This window comes from Schistocerca nitens, chromosome 5 (genome assembly GCF_023898315.1).
Source record: "Schistocerca nitens isolate TAMUIC-IGC-003100 chromosome 5, iqSchNite1.1, whole genome shotgun sequence".
Taxonomy (NCBI): Eukaryota; Metazoa; Arthropoda; class Insecta; order Orthoptera; family Acrididae; genus Schistocerca; species Schistocerca nitens.
The window spans coordinates 860757395-860775647 of record NC_064618.1 but is presented as its reverse complement, the minus strand read 5'-3'; the positions used below and the strand labels follow the sequence as shown (position 1 = coordinate 860775647).

General features: G+C 40.9%; 1 protein-coding gene across 1 annotated transcript in view; it reads right to left on the bottom strand.

Annotated features, from left to right (window-relative positions):
- Positions 1-18253, bottom strand: part of LOC126260764 (kinesin-like protein KIF17) — a 187392-nt gene that overhangs the window by 157158 nt on the left and 11981 nt on the right. The window contains exon 3 of the mRNA XM_049958103.1: positions 8070-8355. Coding sequence (XP_049814060.1) covers positions 8070-8355 — 286 coding nt within the window. The remainder of the gene's footprint in view (positions 1-8069; positions 8356-18253) is intronic.

The following is an 18253-nucleotide window of genomic DNA, read 5'->3' as shown; positions in this document are numbered from 1 at the left end:
TTCGTACAGGCGGTTGGCAGAATTGGTGAAGGCAGAAAGCCTTGCTCGCGGGGTGGAATCAGAGCTACCTATTTGTAGTATCGTTCCCAGAACCGATCGCGGTCCTCTGGTTTGGAGCCGAGTGGAAGGCTTAAACCAGAGGCTCAGACGATTCTGCGGAGATCTGTGGTGCAAATTTCTCGACCTCCGCTATCAGGTGGAGAAATGTAGAGTCCCCCTGAATAGGTCAGGCGTGCACTACACGCCGGAAGCGGCTACAGGGGTAGCAGAGTATGTGTGGAGTGCACATGGGGTTTTTTAGGTTAGAGAATTACCTCCCTAGGCCTGACAAGACGCCTCCTGAGACGCGGCAAGGTAGGAGTAGGCAAAATGTAACAGGGAATAACAATATTAATATGCTAATAGTAAACTGCAGGAGCATCTATAGAAAGGTCCCAGAACTGCTCTCATTAATAAACGGTCACAACCCCCATATAGTACTAGGGACAGATATCCTAACCTCAGATTTGAATGTATACCGCAGAGACAGGCTGGACAGTGAAGGGGGAGGCGTGTTTATAGCGATAAGAAATGCAATAGTATCGAAGGAAATTGATGGAGATCCGAAATGTGAAATGATTTGGGTGAAGGTCATGGTTAAAGCAGGCTCAGACATGGTAATTGGATGTCTTTATAGGCCCCCTGGCTCAGCAGCTGTTGTGGCTGAGCACCTGAAGGATAATTTGGAAAATATTTCGAGTAGATTTCCCCACCATGTGATAGTTCTGGGTGGAGATTTTAATTTGCCGGATATAGACTGGGAGACTAAAACGTTCATAATGGGTGGCAGGGACAAAGAATCCAGTGCAATTTTTTTAAGTGCTTTATCTGAAAACTACCTTGAGCAGTTAAACAGAGAACCGACTCGTGGCGATAACATATTAGACCTTTTGGTGACAAACAGACCCGAACTATTTGAAACAGTTAACGCAGAACAGGGAATCAGCGATCATAAAGTGGTTACGGCATCGATGATTTCATCCGTAAATAGAAATATTAAAAAAGGTAGGAAGATTTTTCTGTTTAGCAAAAGTGACAAAAAAAAATGGTTCAAATGGCTCTGAGCACTATGGGACTTAACATCTATGGTCATCAGTCCCCTAGAACTTAGAACTGCTTAAACCTAACTAACCTAAGGACAGCACACAACACCCAGTCATCACGAGGCAAAAGTGACAAAAAGCAGATTACAGAGTACCTGACGGCTCAACACAAAAGTTTTGTCTCAAGTACAGATAGTGTTGAGGATCAGTGGACAAAGTTCAAAACCATCGTACAATATGCGTTAGATGAGTATGTGCCAAGCAAGATCGTAAGAGATGGAAAAGAGCCACCATGGTACAACAACCGAGTAAGAAAACTGCTGCGGAAGCAAAGGGAACTTCACAGCAAACATAAACATAGCCAAAGCCCTGCAGGCAAACAAAAATTATGCGAAGCGAAATGTAGTGTGAGGACAGCTATGCTAGAGGCGTTCAATGAATTCGAAAGTAAAGTTCTATGTACTGACTTGGCAGAAAATCCTAAGAAATTTTGGTCTTATGTCAAAGCGGTAGGTGGATCAAAATTAAATGTCCAGACACTCTGTGACCAAAATGGTACTGAAACAGAGGATGACAGACTAAAGGCCGAAATACTAAATGTCTTTTTCCAAAGCTGTTTCACAGAGGAAGACTGCACTGTAGTTCCTTCTCTAGATTGTCGCACAGATGACAAAATGGTAGATATCAAAATAGACGACAGAGGGATAGAGAAACAATTAAAATCGCTCAAAAGAGGAAATGCCGCTGGACCTGATGGGATACCAGTTCGATTTTACACAGAGTACGCGAAGGAACTTGCCCCCCTCTTGCAACACAGTACCGTAGGTCTCTAGAAGAGCGTAGCGTTCCAAAGGATTGGAAAAGGGCACAGGTCATCCCCGTTTTCAAGAAGGGACGTCGAACAGATGTGCAGAACTATAGAGCTATATCTCTAACGTCGATCAGTTGTAAAATTTTGGAACACGTATTATGTTCGAGTATAATGACTTTCCTGGAGACTAGAAATCTACTCTGTAGGAATCAGCATGGGTTTCGAAAAAGACAGTCATGTGAAACCCAGCTCGCGCTATTCATCCACATGACTCAGAGGGCCATAGACACGGGTTCACAGGTAGATGCCTTGTTTCTTGACTTCTGCAAGGCATTCGATACAGTTTCCCACAGTCGTTTAATGAACAAAGTAAGAGCATATGGACTATCAGACCAATTGTGTGATTGGATTGAGGAGTTCCTAGATAACAGAATGCAGCATGTCATTCTCAATGGAGAGAAGTCTTCCGAAGTAAGAGTGATTTCAGGTGTGCCACAGGTGAGTGTCATGGGACCGTTGCTGTTCACAATATACATAAATGACCTGCTGGATGACATAGGAAGTTCACTGAGGCTTTTTGCAGATGATGCTGTGGTGTATCGAGAGGTTGTAACAATGGAAAATTGTAGTGAAATGCAGGAGGATCTGCAGCAAATTGACACATGGTGCAGGGAATGGCACCTGAATCTCAATGTAGACAAGTGTAATGTGCTGCGAATACATAGAAAGAAAGATCCCTTATCATTTAGCTACAAAATAGCAGGTCAGCAACTGGAAGCAGTTAATTCCATAAATTATCTGGGAGTACGCATTAGGAGTGGTTCAAAATGGAATGATCATATAAAGTTGATCGTCGGTAAAGCAGATGCCAGACTGAGATTCATTGGAAGAATCCTAAGGAAATGCAATCCGAAAACAAAGGAAGTAGGTTACAGTACACTTGTTCGCCCACTGCTTGAATACTGCTCAGCAGTGTGGGATCCGTACCAGATAGGGTTGACAGAAGAGATAGAGAAGTTCCAATGGAGAGCAACACGCTTCGTTACAGGATCATTTAGTAATCGTGAAAGCGTTACGGAGATGATAGGTGGAAGACTCTGCAGGAGAGACACTCAGTAGCTTGGTACAGGCTTTTATTAAAGTTTCGAGAACATACCTTCACCGAAGAGTCCAGCAGTATATTGCTCCCTCCTACGTATATCTCGCGAAGAGACCATGAGGATAGAATCAGAGAGATTAGAGCCCACACAGAAGCATACAGACAATCCTTCTTTCCAAGAACAATACGAGACTGGAATAGAAGGGAGAACCGATAGAGGTACTCAGGGTACCCTCCGCCACACACTGTCAGGTGGCTTGTGGAGTATGGATGTAGATGTAGATGTAGATGTAGATGTAGATGTAGATGTAGACTTTAAAATTGGACATATACTTAAGAAGACTATTCGTTTTTGAAGGATATGGTAAAAGCCTAGATTGAGGCCAGTGGCATACTTCTCTGTTTTTTGCTGCAATGTTGTTGATACTCTTTGTGGGTTATGATGGAAAAGAAAGAGTGTGTGTCAGCTAGAGGATCTACAAAGTCTATGAGAGAGCAGCAGACAAATGATATGTTTGAGAGCAAGAGACATTCTAACCTTCTCACATCAGTATAGAAGTGAAATTCAATATGTATTCAGATATAAACAACTGCGTTCTCAGGCCCCACTGTAACCACAACCTCAGAAATCAAAACATATTTGGAATAAACAGCCAAATATTTGTGATAGCAAAGACATAAATTTCACATCTGTGTATGAGGATAATGATGATTAAAAATAGTGATACCACGGATGACAGGGTTAGTGAGTGAAAAATTTAGAACATCTTCTGAGACAGTTTTCCACTCTGAGTAGTAATCTGTTCCATTTGATGTGATCATTACCCTTTGTTTCCACTCCATAAGATATGATTCAAACCATTTCAAAGCAATACCCAACATTCCAACCTGCTGAGTTTGAAAAGCACCAGGGCATGGTTTACAGAGTCAAATGCTTTTGTAAGATCACAGAATATTCCTGCAGTTTTAGCTTTCCTATCTAACGATCAAGTAATTTTTTCAATAAACCTTTTTATTGTATCTGTTGTTTTTTTACCTTATTCAAAGGAAAACTGGTCATTTGAAATATCACACTGTGTGATGAAGCTTTCTATTCATAAAGCAGCAATTTTTACAAATGTTTGATATGACTGGGAGCATAGAAATGGGGTGATAACTTCCCAAATCAGCTTCTGAAGCTTTTTAAACAATGGTTTCCCTTCTGCACATTTCAAGAGATCAGGGAAGTAACCTTTCTCAAATGATTTGTTTATTATGACCTATTATGTTGTCAACTTTTTTGATTACTTTGGTGGATACCTACCTGCAAAGTCTTTATCTTTTAAAGAGAGTATGACATTGTCAACAAATTTTGTTGAGATTGTGCTGAATTATTTAAGAGGTTCACTAATACTGTCTTTCAATCCAAAACTATTTACTTTCTGCTCATAATTTCCTACATTTAAATCAGATTTTGCTACATTTATGAAGTACTTATTGAAGCAGTCACTCAGGTATTTGAGCTGGATTTAAAACAGATTTTTCTTTAAGTTTGATTTTTGAAATGTTTTGCTTGTAATTTTTAACACCTAATTCAGACTTAACTACAGACCACAATGTGTGATGTTCATCTGCTTTATTATCTCATTAATGGTCCTCTGTGTTGACGTACTGTATTGTTATACTGGCTGAAAAATGGGGGTGGAAGTTCAACACTGATTACTGTAAATGACATAGCTGACAGTTGCACAGTTGTTTCACAGTTCTTTATTTTCACTATTCTAACCCCCCTCCTAATATTACACAGTTCAGTTACATGGCTAGTTAAGTATTGGCAAATTCTGATAAGCCTCATTAATAGGTTGCAGGCAAACATCAGCATGCTGCTACAATAGTTTACTGTTGAATGTCTAGGAGCAGTAAAAACCTAACCACACTGTTCACAGTTCTTGCAGAATAATGCAGTATGTATTGAACAGACACTGTCATTGTTTCAACACATGACCTATTTGTATTACACTTATTTCTCAGTTAAGTTGATGTATTATTGTTGACCTAACCAGCACAGGTTTCTCATCTGATAATCAGCCGTGGACTGACTGTCTGGGGACCAAAACTTGGGCTTTTATATAACTGCAGGATATTGTTGATACACTTGTTGACTATTTTTTCACATAATCACCATGCTGTTCAATGTATGTGGTGAGCTTTGGTACAAGCTTCTTTAGGCCCTTCTCGAAGAACTCTCCCATCAATTCCTTCCCCCCACATCAGAACCTCTTTCTCCATCTGCTCAGCAGTTGGTAGTTTAATTCCACTCATGTATGCCTTCAGGAAGCTGCAAAGATGATGATTTGAATGTGTCAAGTGAGGAGAATATGCGGGTTGGTGGCGAGGGGGGCAGGGGGGGGGGGGGAGAGGGGGTGGCAGGGAATCCAATAGTACCTTGGTGCCTAGTGCTGTATGAGGACGGACAATGTCATGCAACACACTCCTCTTGTCAGCATTCCCCTGCTTTGTTCTGAATATTCCTTTTGAGATTTTTGAAGGTCTCACAATATCATCATGTGTTGTGGGTCTCCCCATGAGACAGAAATTTGGCCAAAACGAAGCTGTTTTGGCCCCAAAACATTGAGGCCATGACATTTTTGCCCAAAATTGTGGATTTTAATTTTTTGGCAGATGGGGAATTGGTGTGATGCCAGTGTGATGTCACTCTTTTTGTCTCAGGCATGTAATGAGCCACACAAGTTTCATCTCCATCACAACAGAGCTCAGAAAATTCTCATCTTCCAACTCAAATAGCTCAAGAAACATGCAGGCACTACTGACCCTATTTTTCTTGTGCTGCTCTGTCAGTGTTTTGTGCCCCATATTGCACACGGTTTCCATTATCCTAGTGTTTCTGTGAGTGTTTCATACAAGAGAATTCTGTAGAGTTGCGGAAACATCACAGAAATTTCATCCACTGTCAATCATGGTGGTCTTCACCAACAGTTTACTCGATTTTTTGCACCAACTCCTCAGTCAAAATGGAAGGCCTTCCACTCCTCTGTTCATTATGAATATTTGTTTTGCTTCCACCAAACTCCCTACACTACTTAAACAAATTTGTTCTGTTCATAACACCTTCACTGTAAACTATTTGATTCATGAAAAAATTCCAGCACCTGTTATTCCTACCATGAATAGGAAGCGGATCACAACAGATGGCTCACACTTGGAGGGATCTCTTACCAACATCTTTCACTCAACTGGATACTACAACATGAGTTTACATATTACCATATTTCTGTAACACTTACTCAGGTCAGAGGATTCCCCTCTACCACACAGTGTTGCAAAGCCTCAAGAACAAAGAAACACAGCCTATTATGGTCACAGTACACTTACTTTCTCAACATGCCTTATAGACCTGAGTAAGTCGATACTCCAGCAGAAATGGTAATGAAGAGGTATTAACCACAAAATGACTATTCATATACTTGAAAGACATTAATAATGAAACAATCAAGCAGACACAATGTCATAAGCTGCTATACACTGGTTTCAATGTATAGTTGCAGTATGAGAAAGGTGTGTAGTGGTGGTAAGAGAAAGAAACTTGTACAAATTACAACAAATACATTGGCTGTTATCTAATATCAATATGCTTAAGAAAATAAGTATTCCTTATTTTAATTTTGAACAAATGTGTCAATAACTGATGCGATTCTGAACGTTAACATACAGATAGTACAAAGGGTGGTCAAAAAGTTTTGCACAGTCATCTCTAATTTTTTTATTTTTTGCAGGAGGAGAACAAAATTTTTTGTGAACATACTTGAAACATTTAGCTATACATTTAGCCTACTCAATGTAGCCTCCATCAGCTGTGACACATCTGGCCCAACGTTCTTTCCATGATGTAAATGCACTTTGGTAAAATTCTGGGGGTTGACTTTTACACTGTCACTTGACACAGGAAATAAGGTTTTTCTCAATATCAAATGTTTTATCATGCAGGTGGGCCTTCAGACGATCAAAGAGGTACAAATCAGACAGAGCTAAGTCCGGATTGCAGGGAGGATGAGGAACAATTTTCCAACCCATTTTCTTGATTTTCTCCTGCGTCATAAGGGCTGTATGGGGTTTGGCATCGTCATGGTGTAGTCTGATGAGCTGACCCTGAAGTTGTGGTCTGCGGGCCTTGATGGTACATCGCAGCTTGTCCAATGACAAACAGTAATGATCCTGGTTAATTGTGGAGCCAGGTTCCAAAAAGTCAATGAAAATTACACCACACTGATCCCAGAAGGAGGAGACCATCACCTTTCAGCCTGGTGCTTGTGAAAGCCTTGTTTTTTTCTTCCGAGTGGAACCCAGATGATGCCACTCCATGTATTGGGTTTTGCTCTCAGGTTCGGACAAAAACAACCATGTTTCATTCTGGGTAATGACGCCATCAAAACACTGTTTCCACTCTTCAGTAAAGGTCTTTGTGAGATCCTCGCACTCATTCTTCCTCATTATTTTCATTTCTCTTATCAATAATCTAGGCACCCAATGTGTACAGATTTTTCTGTACCCGAGTGACTGTACCAGTGATACCACACTACCCAATGACAAATGAGTCATTTCAGCAAGCTGTCATGTTGTCACACATCTGTCATTTTGGATTATTTGATCAATGGTCTCCCTATTCACATCACTTACTGCCATCGATGGTCTACCACATCATGGATTGTCCATTGGAGAGAAATCACCTTCTTTAAACCTCTGCAACCACTGCTGGATACTGCTGCAATCCACTGTGTCCTCCTCATAAACAGGGAGCAACTTCCTGTGAATCGTTGTGACAGAGTCATCGTCGGTCTTGAAGAGGAACTCCATCACTGACCATTGTTGCAACCTGACATCCACTTCACAGTCCATTATGGCTCACCTGTAAATGAAAGAAAATACTTTTATACACCAACTTATAGCTAAGTGTTCCAAGCATGTTCACAAAAGATTTCATTCTTCTCCTGCAAAAAAATAAAAAAATTAGAGATGACTGTGCAAAACTTTTTGAATGCTCTTTTTATAATGTCAAACACTAATAGTATTTCCTTTGTACCTTGAACAAATACTCCATGCTCTGAATGTTCTTTGAGCTCAAGCTTATTTCTTCTGCCACTTCCAAGCAAATCTCTTATTTCATCATTATAAATCTCTAAGTGAGAGACAAGAACAAGATATTTTGTATTCTCAGCAAGAGCTATTTCTTCAAAAATATGCTCTATGGCCCGTGGTGTGACACCACGTTCAGAATAGTTATCGTAGGATCCTTGCATAGTGAAACTTTTTCCACATCCAGTCTGACCATAAGCAAATATTGTGCTGTTGTATCCATTTAACACATCCTGTGAGAACAGACAAAATGGATTACATTCAAAACAGTAAACATGCATCTTTCTGCTGTGTTATCATGAGGAGAGAACCATTCATAATTATGTAAAAACAGCTAAAGCAATTTGCATTTTTTAAAACAAAATCCAACCCTTAGTTATCAAGTGTGTTATGTATCTGTGTCTCAGATAAACCTGACAGTTTCATAATCAAATCCATGACTACTACCATCCACCACCTCTAGAATACCCTCAAAATCCCTGGAAAGGGATCACTGTGGCAGGGATTTTATGTGGATGCATCTGACAGCTGGTGAAGTCCTTTTGCAAGGCAATCCCCATGGTTCACAACCAAAGCACTGGAGCCTTTGTCAGCTGACAAACTCTGCCTCACAGACCTACTACCTTTACTACACACTCAGAAACTCTCCCCCCAACTATACAGAATCCAGAACCTAAACAGACCTGAAACACAGACATGAACCTTTCCTCTAAAAGCCGATGTCCCACAGAAGCATCAGTCCATTCCAAAGACCTTACCTTTTGCCTCACTCCCAAATTCAGATATGTTGGACTTGTTAAAGACCTTCTCTCCCTCTTCTGGTCCACACAACAGAGCACATTTTCACCATCAACCCTACCAATCAGACTCAACCCCCAAAGCCTATTTAACCCTACCTGACTCAGATCACTTCTCCATCTAACTGTAATCTATCCCCACCACCCCCAAATCACCTCTGTTAACATTCCCGGATTTCTTAACCTCAAATCTTACCTGACTATTGTTCCCCAAATCCGTTAACAGGGAAGCTAGCTAACCTTACACCTGCACAAAGAACCACAATCTAACACATAAAAATTGATCCTGAATTTATAATGCTACCTGCTGACAAAGGCTCCACTGCTGTGGTTGTGAACCATGGGGATTGCCTTGCAAAAGGATTTCACCAGCTGTCAGATGTATCCACATAAAATCCTTGCCACAGTGATCCCGTTCCAGAAATACAGCAGGCTCTCCAGGCTCTCCTCAAATCCTTAGGCCCATCCCAGAACCTCTCCCCTCAGTCTCTCTCTCTCCTCACCACTACCACTCCCCATACGCCTATCTTCTACACACTTCCTAAAATCCATAAACCCAACCACCCAGAACATCCCATTGTGGCCAGTTACTGTGCTTCCACTGAGAGAATCTCTGCTATTAGACCAGCACCTTCAGCATACCACCCACCCTCTTACTTAAAAGGCAGCTAACATTTCCTCCATTGAAGCTCCACTGTTCCTGCTCCTTTACCACACCACACCTGCTCAGCACTGTTGATGCCACCTCTCTCTATGCTAATATCCTTAATTGCTATTGAATGCTAGCTTTCCCAACATCCAACTGATTCCAGACCTACAACCCCATTCCCATCACCATGAGCAATTGCATCACTTTTGAAGGTATCACTTACAAACAAATCCATGGGATACAAATGGGTAAAAGCATGGCACCATCCTATTCATGGGCTGTCTAGAGGAATCCTTCCTAGCCACCCAGAATCTTGAATCCCTCACCTTGTTCAGATTATACTTGTTTTGTAAATAAAACCACCTTTTCAGGATGACCACACAAACAAACTTGTTGTTCAGATTAATTGATGATATCTTCGTGATCTGGATTGAGGGTGAGGGTACTGTATCCATATTCTTCCAGAACCTGAACACCTTCTCTCCCATTCACTCCACCTAATCCCAACAAGCCACCTTCCTCCTCCGTGTTGACCTGAACCTCAAAGAGGGCTACATCAGTAACTCCATCTATATTAAACCTACCAACCACCAGCAATACCTCCACTTCAAAAGTTGCCACCCATTCCATACCAACAAGTTCATTTCACACAATTTAGCCACCCATTGCCATCACATCTGTAGTGGCAAACAATCCCTCTCCAAATATACCAAGAGTCTCATTGAGGTCTTCACATACTGAAATTATCCTCCCAGACTTGTACATAAAAAGATCTCCCGCGCCTTATCTCTACAGTCACCTATCACCTCCTAATGTACCACCATACAGTCAGAGCACTCCCCTCATGAGTCAGAACCACCAAGAAATGGAGCAACTGAATCACGTTCTTCGGAAGGGTTTTGACTACCTCTTGTTGTGCCCTGAAATAAGGAATATCCTACCCACTATCTTTCCCACCTTCCACACATTGGTACTCTGCAGCACACCAAACCTACACAATATCCTCATCCATCCCTACTTCACCCCTCCACCCCAACCCCTTGCCTCATGACTCATATCCCAGTAAAAGAGTTAGGTGCAAGAGGCCATCCTCCCATTAACGGCCGGGGTACCTGTGAAAGCAGTCATGTGATCTACAAACTAAGCTGCTGCCAATGTGCTGTGTTAAACTAAGCTGCAGCCACTGTACTGTGTTCTATGTGGGCATGAGAAACAACAAGCTGACTGTCAGCATAAATGTTCACTGACAAACTGTGGCCAAGAGACAGCTGGACCACCTTGCTGCTGAGCACGCTGACCGACACAACATTCTTGTGACAATGATTGCTTCACAACCTGTGCCACCTGGATCCTTTCTACCAAAACTAGCTTTCCTGAATTGTGCAGGTGGGAACTCTCCCTGCAACATATCCTATGTTCCCTTAACCCCCTGATCTCAACCTCTGTTAGTCTCCATGCTTCACACACCTATGCCCTTCCCTATTCCCACTCAAAGCTAAACAGCTTTCTATTCGACCAAGACACCCACTAATCTTTTTTTCCCTCCTCTGTTTCTCTGTTTCCCCTCCAAACCCCCCTTCCTCCCTCAAACCTCATGACTCCCCCTAGTTGCATTACACTATCCTCACCATGTCTCTACATCCTCCAATAAGCAGCATTTTACCTTCCCCCACCCCTACCCTGCTGTCCCCCACCCTTCTCTTAATAGTAACCAACCTGATTACTTCTCCCATCAGGTCAAAGTCTCCCATCAATGGCCAGAGACAGTAGTTGTCTGTGTGAGAGTTGTGGTAGTGTGATGGCAAGTGTATTTTCTACTTCAGATGAATGCCTTTTGACTGAAAGCTAAAATGTGTATGAGTCTTTTCATGGTGCCTGCCTGCAACTCAGTGTCTCCTCTGTATGGTGAGTAGCAATCTGTCCTTTTCATTATATTGTTGTTACTCCATCATGGACCTTTCAGCGTTTGAAGACCAATTTTTTGCACAAACTTAGCACAAAGCATAGATGGAGCTGAATTGCTTGCTGAAAGAGGAGTGCTTGTATTTATGCACAGCACATGAATATTCTGAAATCACAGTAATATTAAATTAAAAAGAAGATCTCAGAATATTCCACAACAGTTAAATATCAAATTACAAACATTTTCAGAAAATATATATCACAAATCAGTGCCTCTAATTGCTGCCCTACATTGAGCAACGGGAAGGGTGCAGTACTGTTTCTTCTCCCAACAACAACAAAACACCAAACTGCTATTTCAGAACTTTTTATAGGTTCCATTATAGTATATTCAGCCCAAATTTTTTTGTACACCCTCACTATGCAAGCATAGTCATGTTTCAGTCATACTGTTACACTCCCACCACCACTGCTATATTTACAGCTAACCCCTCCTGTTGAGGTAAACGCTCAAGCTGGTCTTTAGGATCTTTATATGGTATGTCTCATTACTGAAGTACACATAAAGACTATAACAGGTCTTTTATGTGAAGAACATGAATAACACCTCTGTACTACTGTATTCTTACTGTAAAATCACAACCCTGAAATTCATACGATTTCTGACAATCAGTGTAACGTTTTAGGCACACTAAAACAGTAATTTAGAACTTCTCTGCATTTTGCACTGATGGAAAAGCTCGTATGAAGATACATAAGCTGTAACTACTGGGTGGTGTTTGGGTTTATTGTATTCCCAGTCATTATGCTGGGTGCAAAGTTCTATACAGTCTGCTGCATTGGTTTTCTAGTTGTCATAATAAACTGTTTGACTTACCCCTCCTGAGTATTATTAGGTTGAAATAAAAGCTGTCATTTCAGCCTCATGACTGCAGGAAAGGAAGAATTCCACAAAATTGTAGCATCAAGGCAGTAATGTATCTGACTATCCCCCCCCCCCTCTCTCTCCCTCCCCCTCACTTCCTCAATCTCTCTCTCTCTCTCTCTCTCTCTCTCTCTCTCTCTCTCTCTCTCTCTTTCTCTCTCTCACTCCAACATCAATGTAATGTACACAACCTGACAAAAAAGGTTAAGAATCAGAGTGGAAGGAGGAAATCAAATGAAACCTCAAGGGCAGAGAGTGAATGTGATGATTAGAGACCGGATTATATGCATCATAAAAACCTTAAACTACTCATGCAAATATGCATGGAAAATGCTTAAATAAAGTTTGAAAATGGTGCAAGATCAAATAATAAAAAAAACATGGTAGTTATTGTGTGCATTATATCTCAAAGTTGAACCTGTGAATATTAATTATGAGGAAGTGCACCAGCAATGTGAAAAATCGGTACAATTAGGATGCTGATATTTTCTGAATACTTTCTGGTAGTGATTAGGAAGGGGGGGCTTTTCTGGGATTGTTTTTTAAAAATCTGCAAAATGGGGACACACACCATGTTTCAAGAATTGTTCCTTCTTTTCTATTGTTGTCAGCAACAAGTGGATGCGATGTGAGTGAGTCACAGCAAAAAAATCTATATGTACAGGACCAACTTCAAGATATAATGCATGCAAAGGGGTACACTCACAAACTCTATAATATTTTATTTAAAAAACAGCATACAACCATGAACTTTTATGAACAGCATTAACTTTTAATTAATACAACTGGACCAAAGCCTCATTTACGATTTATTTTACCTTTTTCTGCTATTGTAAACATAAACGACCAAGTATGGTTCCAAATGTTTGGTAGTAGACTGTGTCTTCGATGACTCAAAACAACTTTATAATCAGAAAAGGGCCGTTCTACATCAACTGAGGTAACTGGTCAGTATTTGAATATGGGTGCTATGTCGTCACTTATTGTTTCTGGTAAAAGTTCATCTGTCCCACTAATATAGCTGTTAATTTGGCACAAGTGTTCAAAGTCTGGGTAATTGTTTAAAATGTTTTCAAACTTTTCTTTAAGTTTTCTTGGAAATACCTCCAGCAATAAGGGGTTCACTAGAATAATTTTATTTATTAACTGAATAGATTCATTCAACGCCAAACCTTGAGTTTCAAGCTTTTTAATACTTGCAGGTAATTGGGAAAAATGAGTGCTAATCACAGCAATGTCTTTTTCAATACTGGAATCATTGAAAGCTTCCTTGCACTGGCAAACTGTGAAAGCCTCTGCACTATCAAAGTCGTTTACTACCCCTCTAATGGCCTTGAAATGTTCATTGTAAAACAATACAGCTTCGACACATGTACTGCAATGAGTTACCACTGGTTAAGGAAGTAAAGGCACATTTGGTAGTTTTTCTTTGTAGGTCTTGATGCAAGCAGGAGCCTTTAGAAACACTTTCTTTGTGGATGAAATCAGTTTATTTATATTCACAAATGTGGAACGAGCTTCTTCAGCAAGGCGATGTACTCCATGAGCAAAGCACGTCACATGAATCAAATTGGGATAAAATACGTCTGCAGAAGAGTCTGGAAAAATTTTTCTAATACCCTCATTCACAAATCTAGCAATTGTACAATGATTTACTTTTTCAAATTCTTTGCAGGCTTCTAAGTAAGAAGAAGAAGGTTCTTCTTTTAAAGTAACAACAATTACACTTGCAATGTAACCCCCACAAGTGTCTGTAGTTTTGTCAACTGCAATCCAGATAATGCTGTCCTTGAGTTCATTGTTTATCTCTCCCAGAACATTTTCGTAAATTTTCAGTAAGTAATTTTTACACAATGTCGATTCATCTGGTATATTTTGATTTATGCAATATTTGGGCACGAAGCCTTTGAGGGTAGGGTTTGTAAGTTTGTGAAGAGGAATATTGTTTACAATGAATGCTTCACATAGACCCATATTAAACCAACTCTTTTGGTTACCTTTAGACAAATCCCAGCTACTTCAACTTGCTGTCATCAGAAGTTGTTGTGGTCCTTTCTTCTGCATTCCTGAAATATGAACACTTGTCTTGCTACAAACAATTTTCTCACAAACTTGACAATACAAAACGGTTCCATCGTATGGAAATATTCCAGGATGGTCAGCTATCCATGAAACAATGTTTCTTTTTTGGGGCGGCATGGCACACAACACATTACACACTAAATGTCGTTAACATGTTCAACTATAAACAAGTAAAACACACATCAAAAAAATTTTGCATCACCCCAGTTCCCAGAACTCCTGAAGACAGATGTTGACTGTGGATATTGTATCACAGACACAGTCCCTTTGACTGTTTGGAGATGTCACTAAATCCACCCAAAGATGTAAAAAACTATGCATAAGCAGCACCTATTAGATGGAGGTGGCTCGACATCCAATCAGTTCCAGTCATTCCACCAGGAAGGAGGTACACAGCTCGTGTTGCCTGCATCTGCATTGTTACTTGGTGCCAGGAAGGGGCTCTCAACAAGGAAAGTGTCCAGACGTCTCGGAGTGAACCAAAGCCATGTTGTTCGGACATGGAGGAGATACAGAGAGATAGGAACTGTCGATGACTTGCCTTGCTCAGGCCACCCAAGGGCAACTACTGCAGTGAATGACCACTAACTATGGATTGTGGCTCGAAGGAATCCTGACAGTAACATCACCATTTTGAATAATGCTTTTCGGCAGTCACACAGTGTCATGTTAAGATTCAAACTGTGCACAATAGGCTGTATGATGCCCAACTTCACTCCCGACATCCATGGCAAGGTCCATCTTTGCAACCACGACACCATGCAGCGCGGTACAGATGGGCCCAACAACATGCCAAATGGATTGCTCAGAATTGGCATCATGTTCTCTTCACCAATGAGTGTTGCATATGCCTTCAACCATACAATCATCGGAGACATGTTTGGAGGCAACACAGTCAGGCTGAACGCCTTAGATACACTGTCCAGCAAGTGCAGCAAGGTAGAGGTTCCCTGCTGTTTTGGGGTGGCATTATGTGGGGCCGACGTGCTCCCCTGGTGGTCATGGAAGGCACCGTAACGACTGTACAATATGTTAGTGCCATCCTCCAACCGATAGTGCAACCATATCAGCAGCATACTGATGAGGCATTCATCTTCATGGGTGACAATTCGCACCTCCATCATGCAGATCTTGTGAATGGCTTCTGTCACAATAACGAGATTGCTCAACTAGAGTGGCCAGCATGTTCTCCAGCCATGAACCCTCTCAAACATGCCTGGGATAGATTGAAAATGGCTGTTTATGGATGATGTGACCCACTGACCACTCTGAGAGATCTACGCCAAATTGCCATTGATGAATAGGACAATCTGGACCAACAGTGCCCCAATGAACTTGTGGACAGTATGCCACGACAAATATAAGCAAGCATCAATGCAAGAGGACATGCTACTGAGTATTAGAGATACTGGTGTGTATAGCAATCTGAACCACCACCTCTGAAGTTCTTGCTGTATGGTGATACAACATGCAACGTGTGGTTTTCATGAGAAATAAAAAGGGTGGGAATGATGTTTATGTTGATCTCTATTCCAATGTTCTGTACAGGTTCTGGAACTCACGGAACTGAGGTGATGCAAAACTTTTTTTGATGTGTGTAGGAAGCTAAACTGAAACAAAGGAGGTGTGACTAAAACCTTGCATAGTTTAATTTGTGTTGCTGACGCATTCCGTGCGACAGGAAAGGGGATTAACCAGGGGTGTTGGTGCAGGAGCATTGACTGTCTGCCTGTTCCTGTTCCTCTTCCGTAATGATTTTGCTCAACAGTGGCCTCTCCGTTAGTGACTGCACACAGTTCTAGGTCGTGGTCAATATGTGAGATATCAAAATTAGGTTGAGCTAGAGACCGCCCACCTAAATTTTTAAAATACTGTAAACACAGAGCGATTGCATTGTCACTAGTTTTTAGTTAAAATATGCAATAACTGATGGAAAGGAGCCAAATATGCAAATGCATATGCAACATGTAAATCCATATAATCCGATTTCTAATTATGGTACTTCAGTAATATCAAAATCGAGTCAAATTTACAAAGAACTCAGCAGTACAAGCACAGTTATCACATCCTCTGACCTGGATTCATGCAATGACTGGCCCACAACTACTGTAACTGGTTCTTGATATCCTCGATATTGACACTGGGACAGAGTTGGCATCTGAGCTGGTCCCACATGTGTTCTGACCTGGGGTTCTTGCTGGCCTTGGAAGTATTTCAACATCATGCAGATAGTTTATACAGTCATGTGCCATGTATGAACTAGCATTGTCCTGTTGAAAAATGGCACCATAATGCTGTTGCATGATTAATACATGGGGATGCAGGATGTCCATGGCACGTTGTTGTGGCATCACGGCTCCATCAGTCGCCAGCCATGACCTGAAGTCATACCTGATGCTTCCTCATACCATGACATCAGGAGTAATACCAAGTATTGTAAGAAAGAGACCTCTCCCATGGCTGCTGTCATACTTGTCAATAATGTTGCATGCAACCTACACATGGGACAGTAGTTCCTTAACCTGGATGCTGCTGTAAGTCCATTAGATGTTATTGGAAGTAAGGAGCATATGTGAAGGGGTTACAATGAGCTATGTGCACAATTCGGTGACTCTCCCTTGTTTTGGTCAGACATGGTCGATCAGAAACTTGATGATGAGTGTACCTGTCCTCACATTCCCATGTTGGAAATGTCAGGCCACTGTCACATCTGGATATTGCACAATTCGACCAGCTGGGGAAACTATGACCTACAGTGAGAATTCCTTCAAGCTTTGTCAGATGCTGACAAGACTATCTCAAATACGTATATGGCACCTCTGTGTCCTTCACAATGATCACTTAGTATCTGACATTGTTCATGTACCTTATGTGGGTTATTAACTAATATGTGGAAAAACTCTGGGGAATTGGTACACAACTTAGATATAAGCAAAAAAATTCATATATACATATGGTCAATTTTGTTTCTTAGTTACAGACACTTTTTTGATGTTATATGTTTGCTTTATTTCTATCTTTTCATTTTTTAAATTTCAGCTTTATTCTATTTCAAAGAATACATTATCTCCTTGTGGAGACAGGCTCTGTTGAGGAAAGGTCATTTCTTTGTGGGAGACCAAATGGTGTTAGAACATATGTTTTAGGAGATCAGCTACTTCATCATGTTAAGGACAATAATCACGTCAGTACCAGAGAAATAGCAGAAACTGAGAATCTGAGTTATGTGACAGCGTGGAAACTGTTATAAGAGCAACTCCTTTATCCATACCATCTTGCCTGGGTCATATTCTCAGCAACTTTCTAAAACTGTTCCCATTTCCTGAGTCTCACTAGTCCTTTTCCTTCATCCCTTTTCCTTTCCCTTCAACCTTTCTGCCAGAAGAAGGAGCCACTGGTTCAAAAAGTTTGTGCATTTGCATATCTTTTATGCATTTTCATCTGCTGTCATATGGTCAGTAGATTTTTTTAAATATGCATGTGATATTTCCTTACCCATATGTTTACACAACATAGATACTGAACATTCCTCTTAAACAAAACCTTGCTTCAATCCCATCATTTCAATATGCTTGTCTCCTTACATCCTATAGTGTACTGGCAATCAACAATCCCAGATGTACTGCCACAGACAGAAACCTATTGCCCATCTCTATCTTCAACTTCATTTATATAATAAAGCGAGCTAATATTTCATGTGTTGTAGTCTGGTATGCCATCTCACCAAGCAATCAAAGAACCCACAGTTGTGGCCAAATGATTGTGGTTTTGTCTAG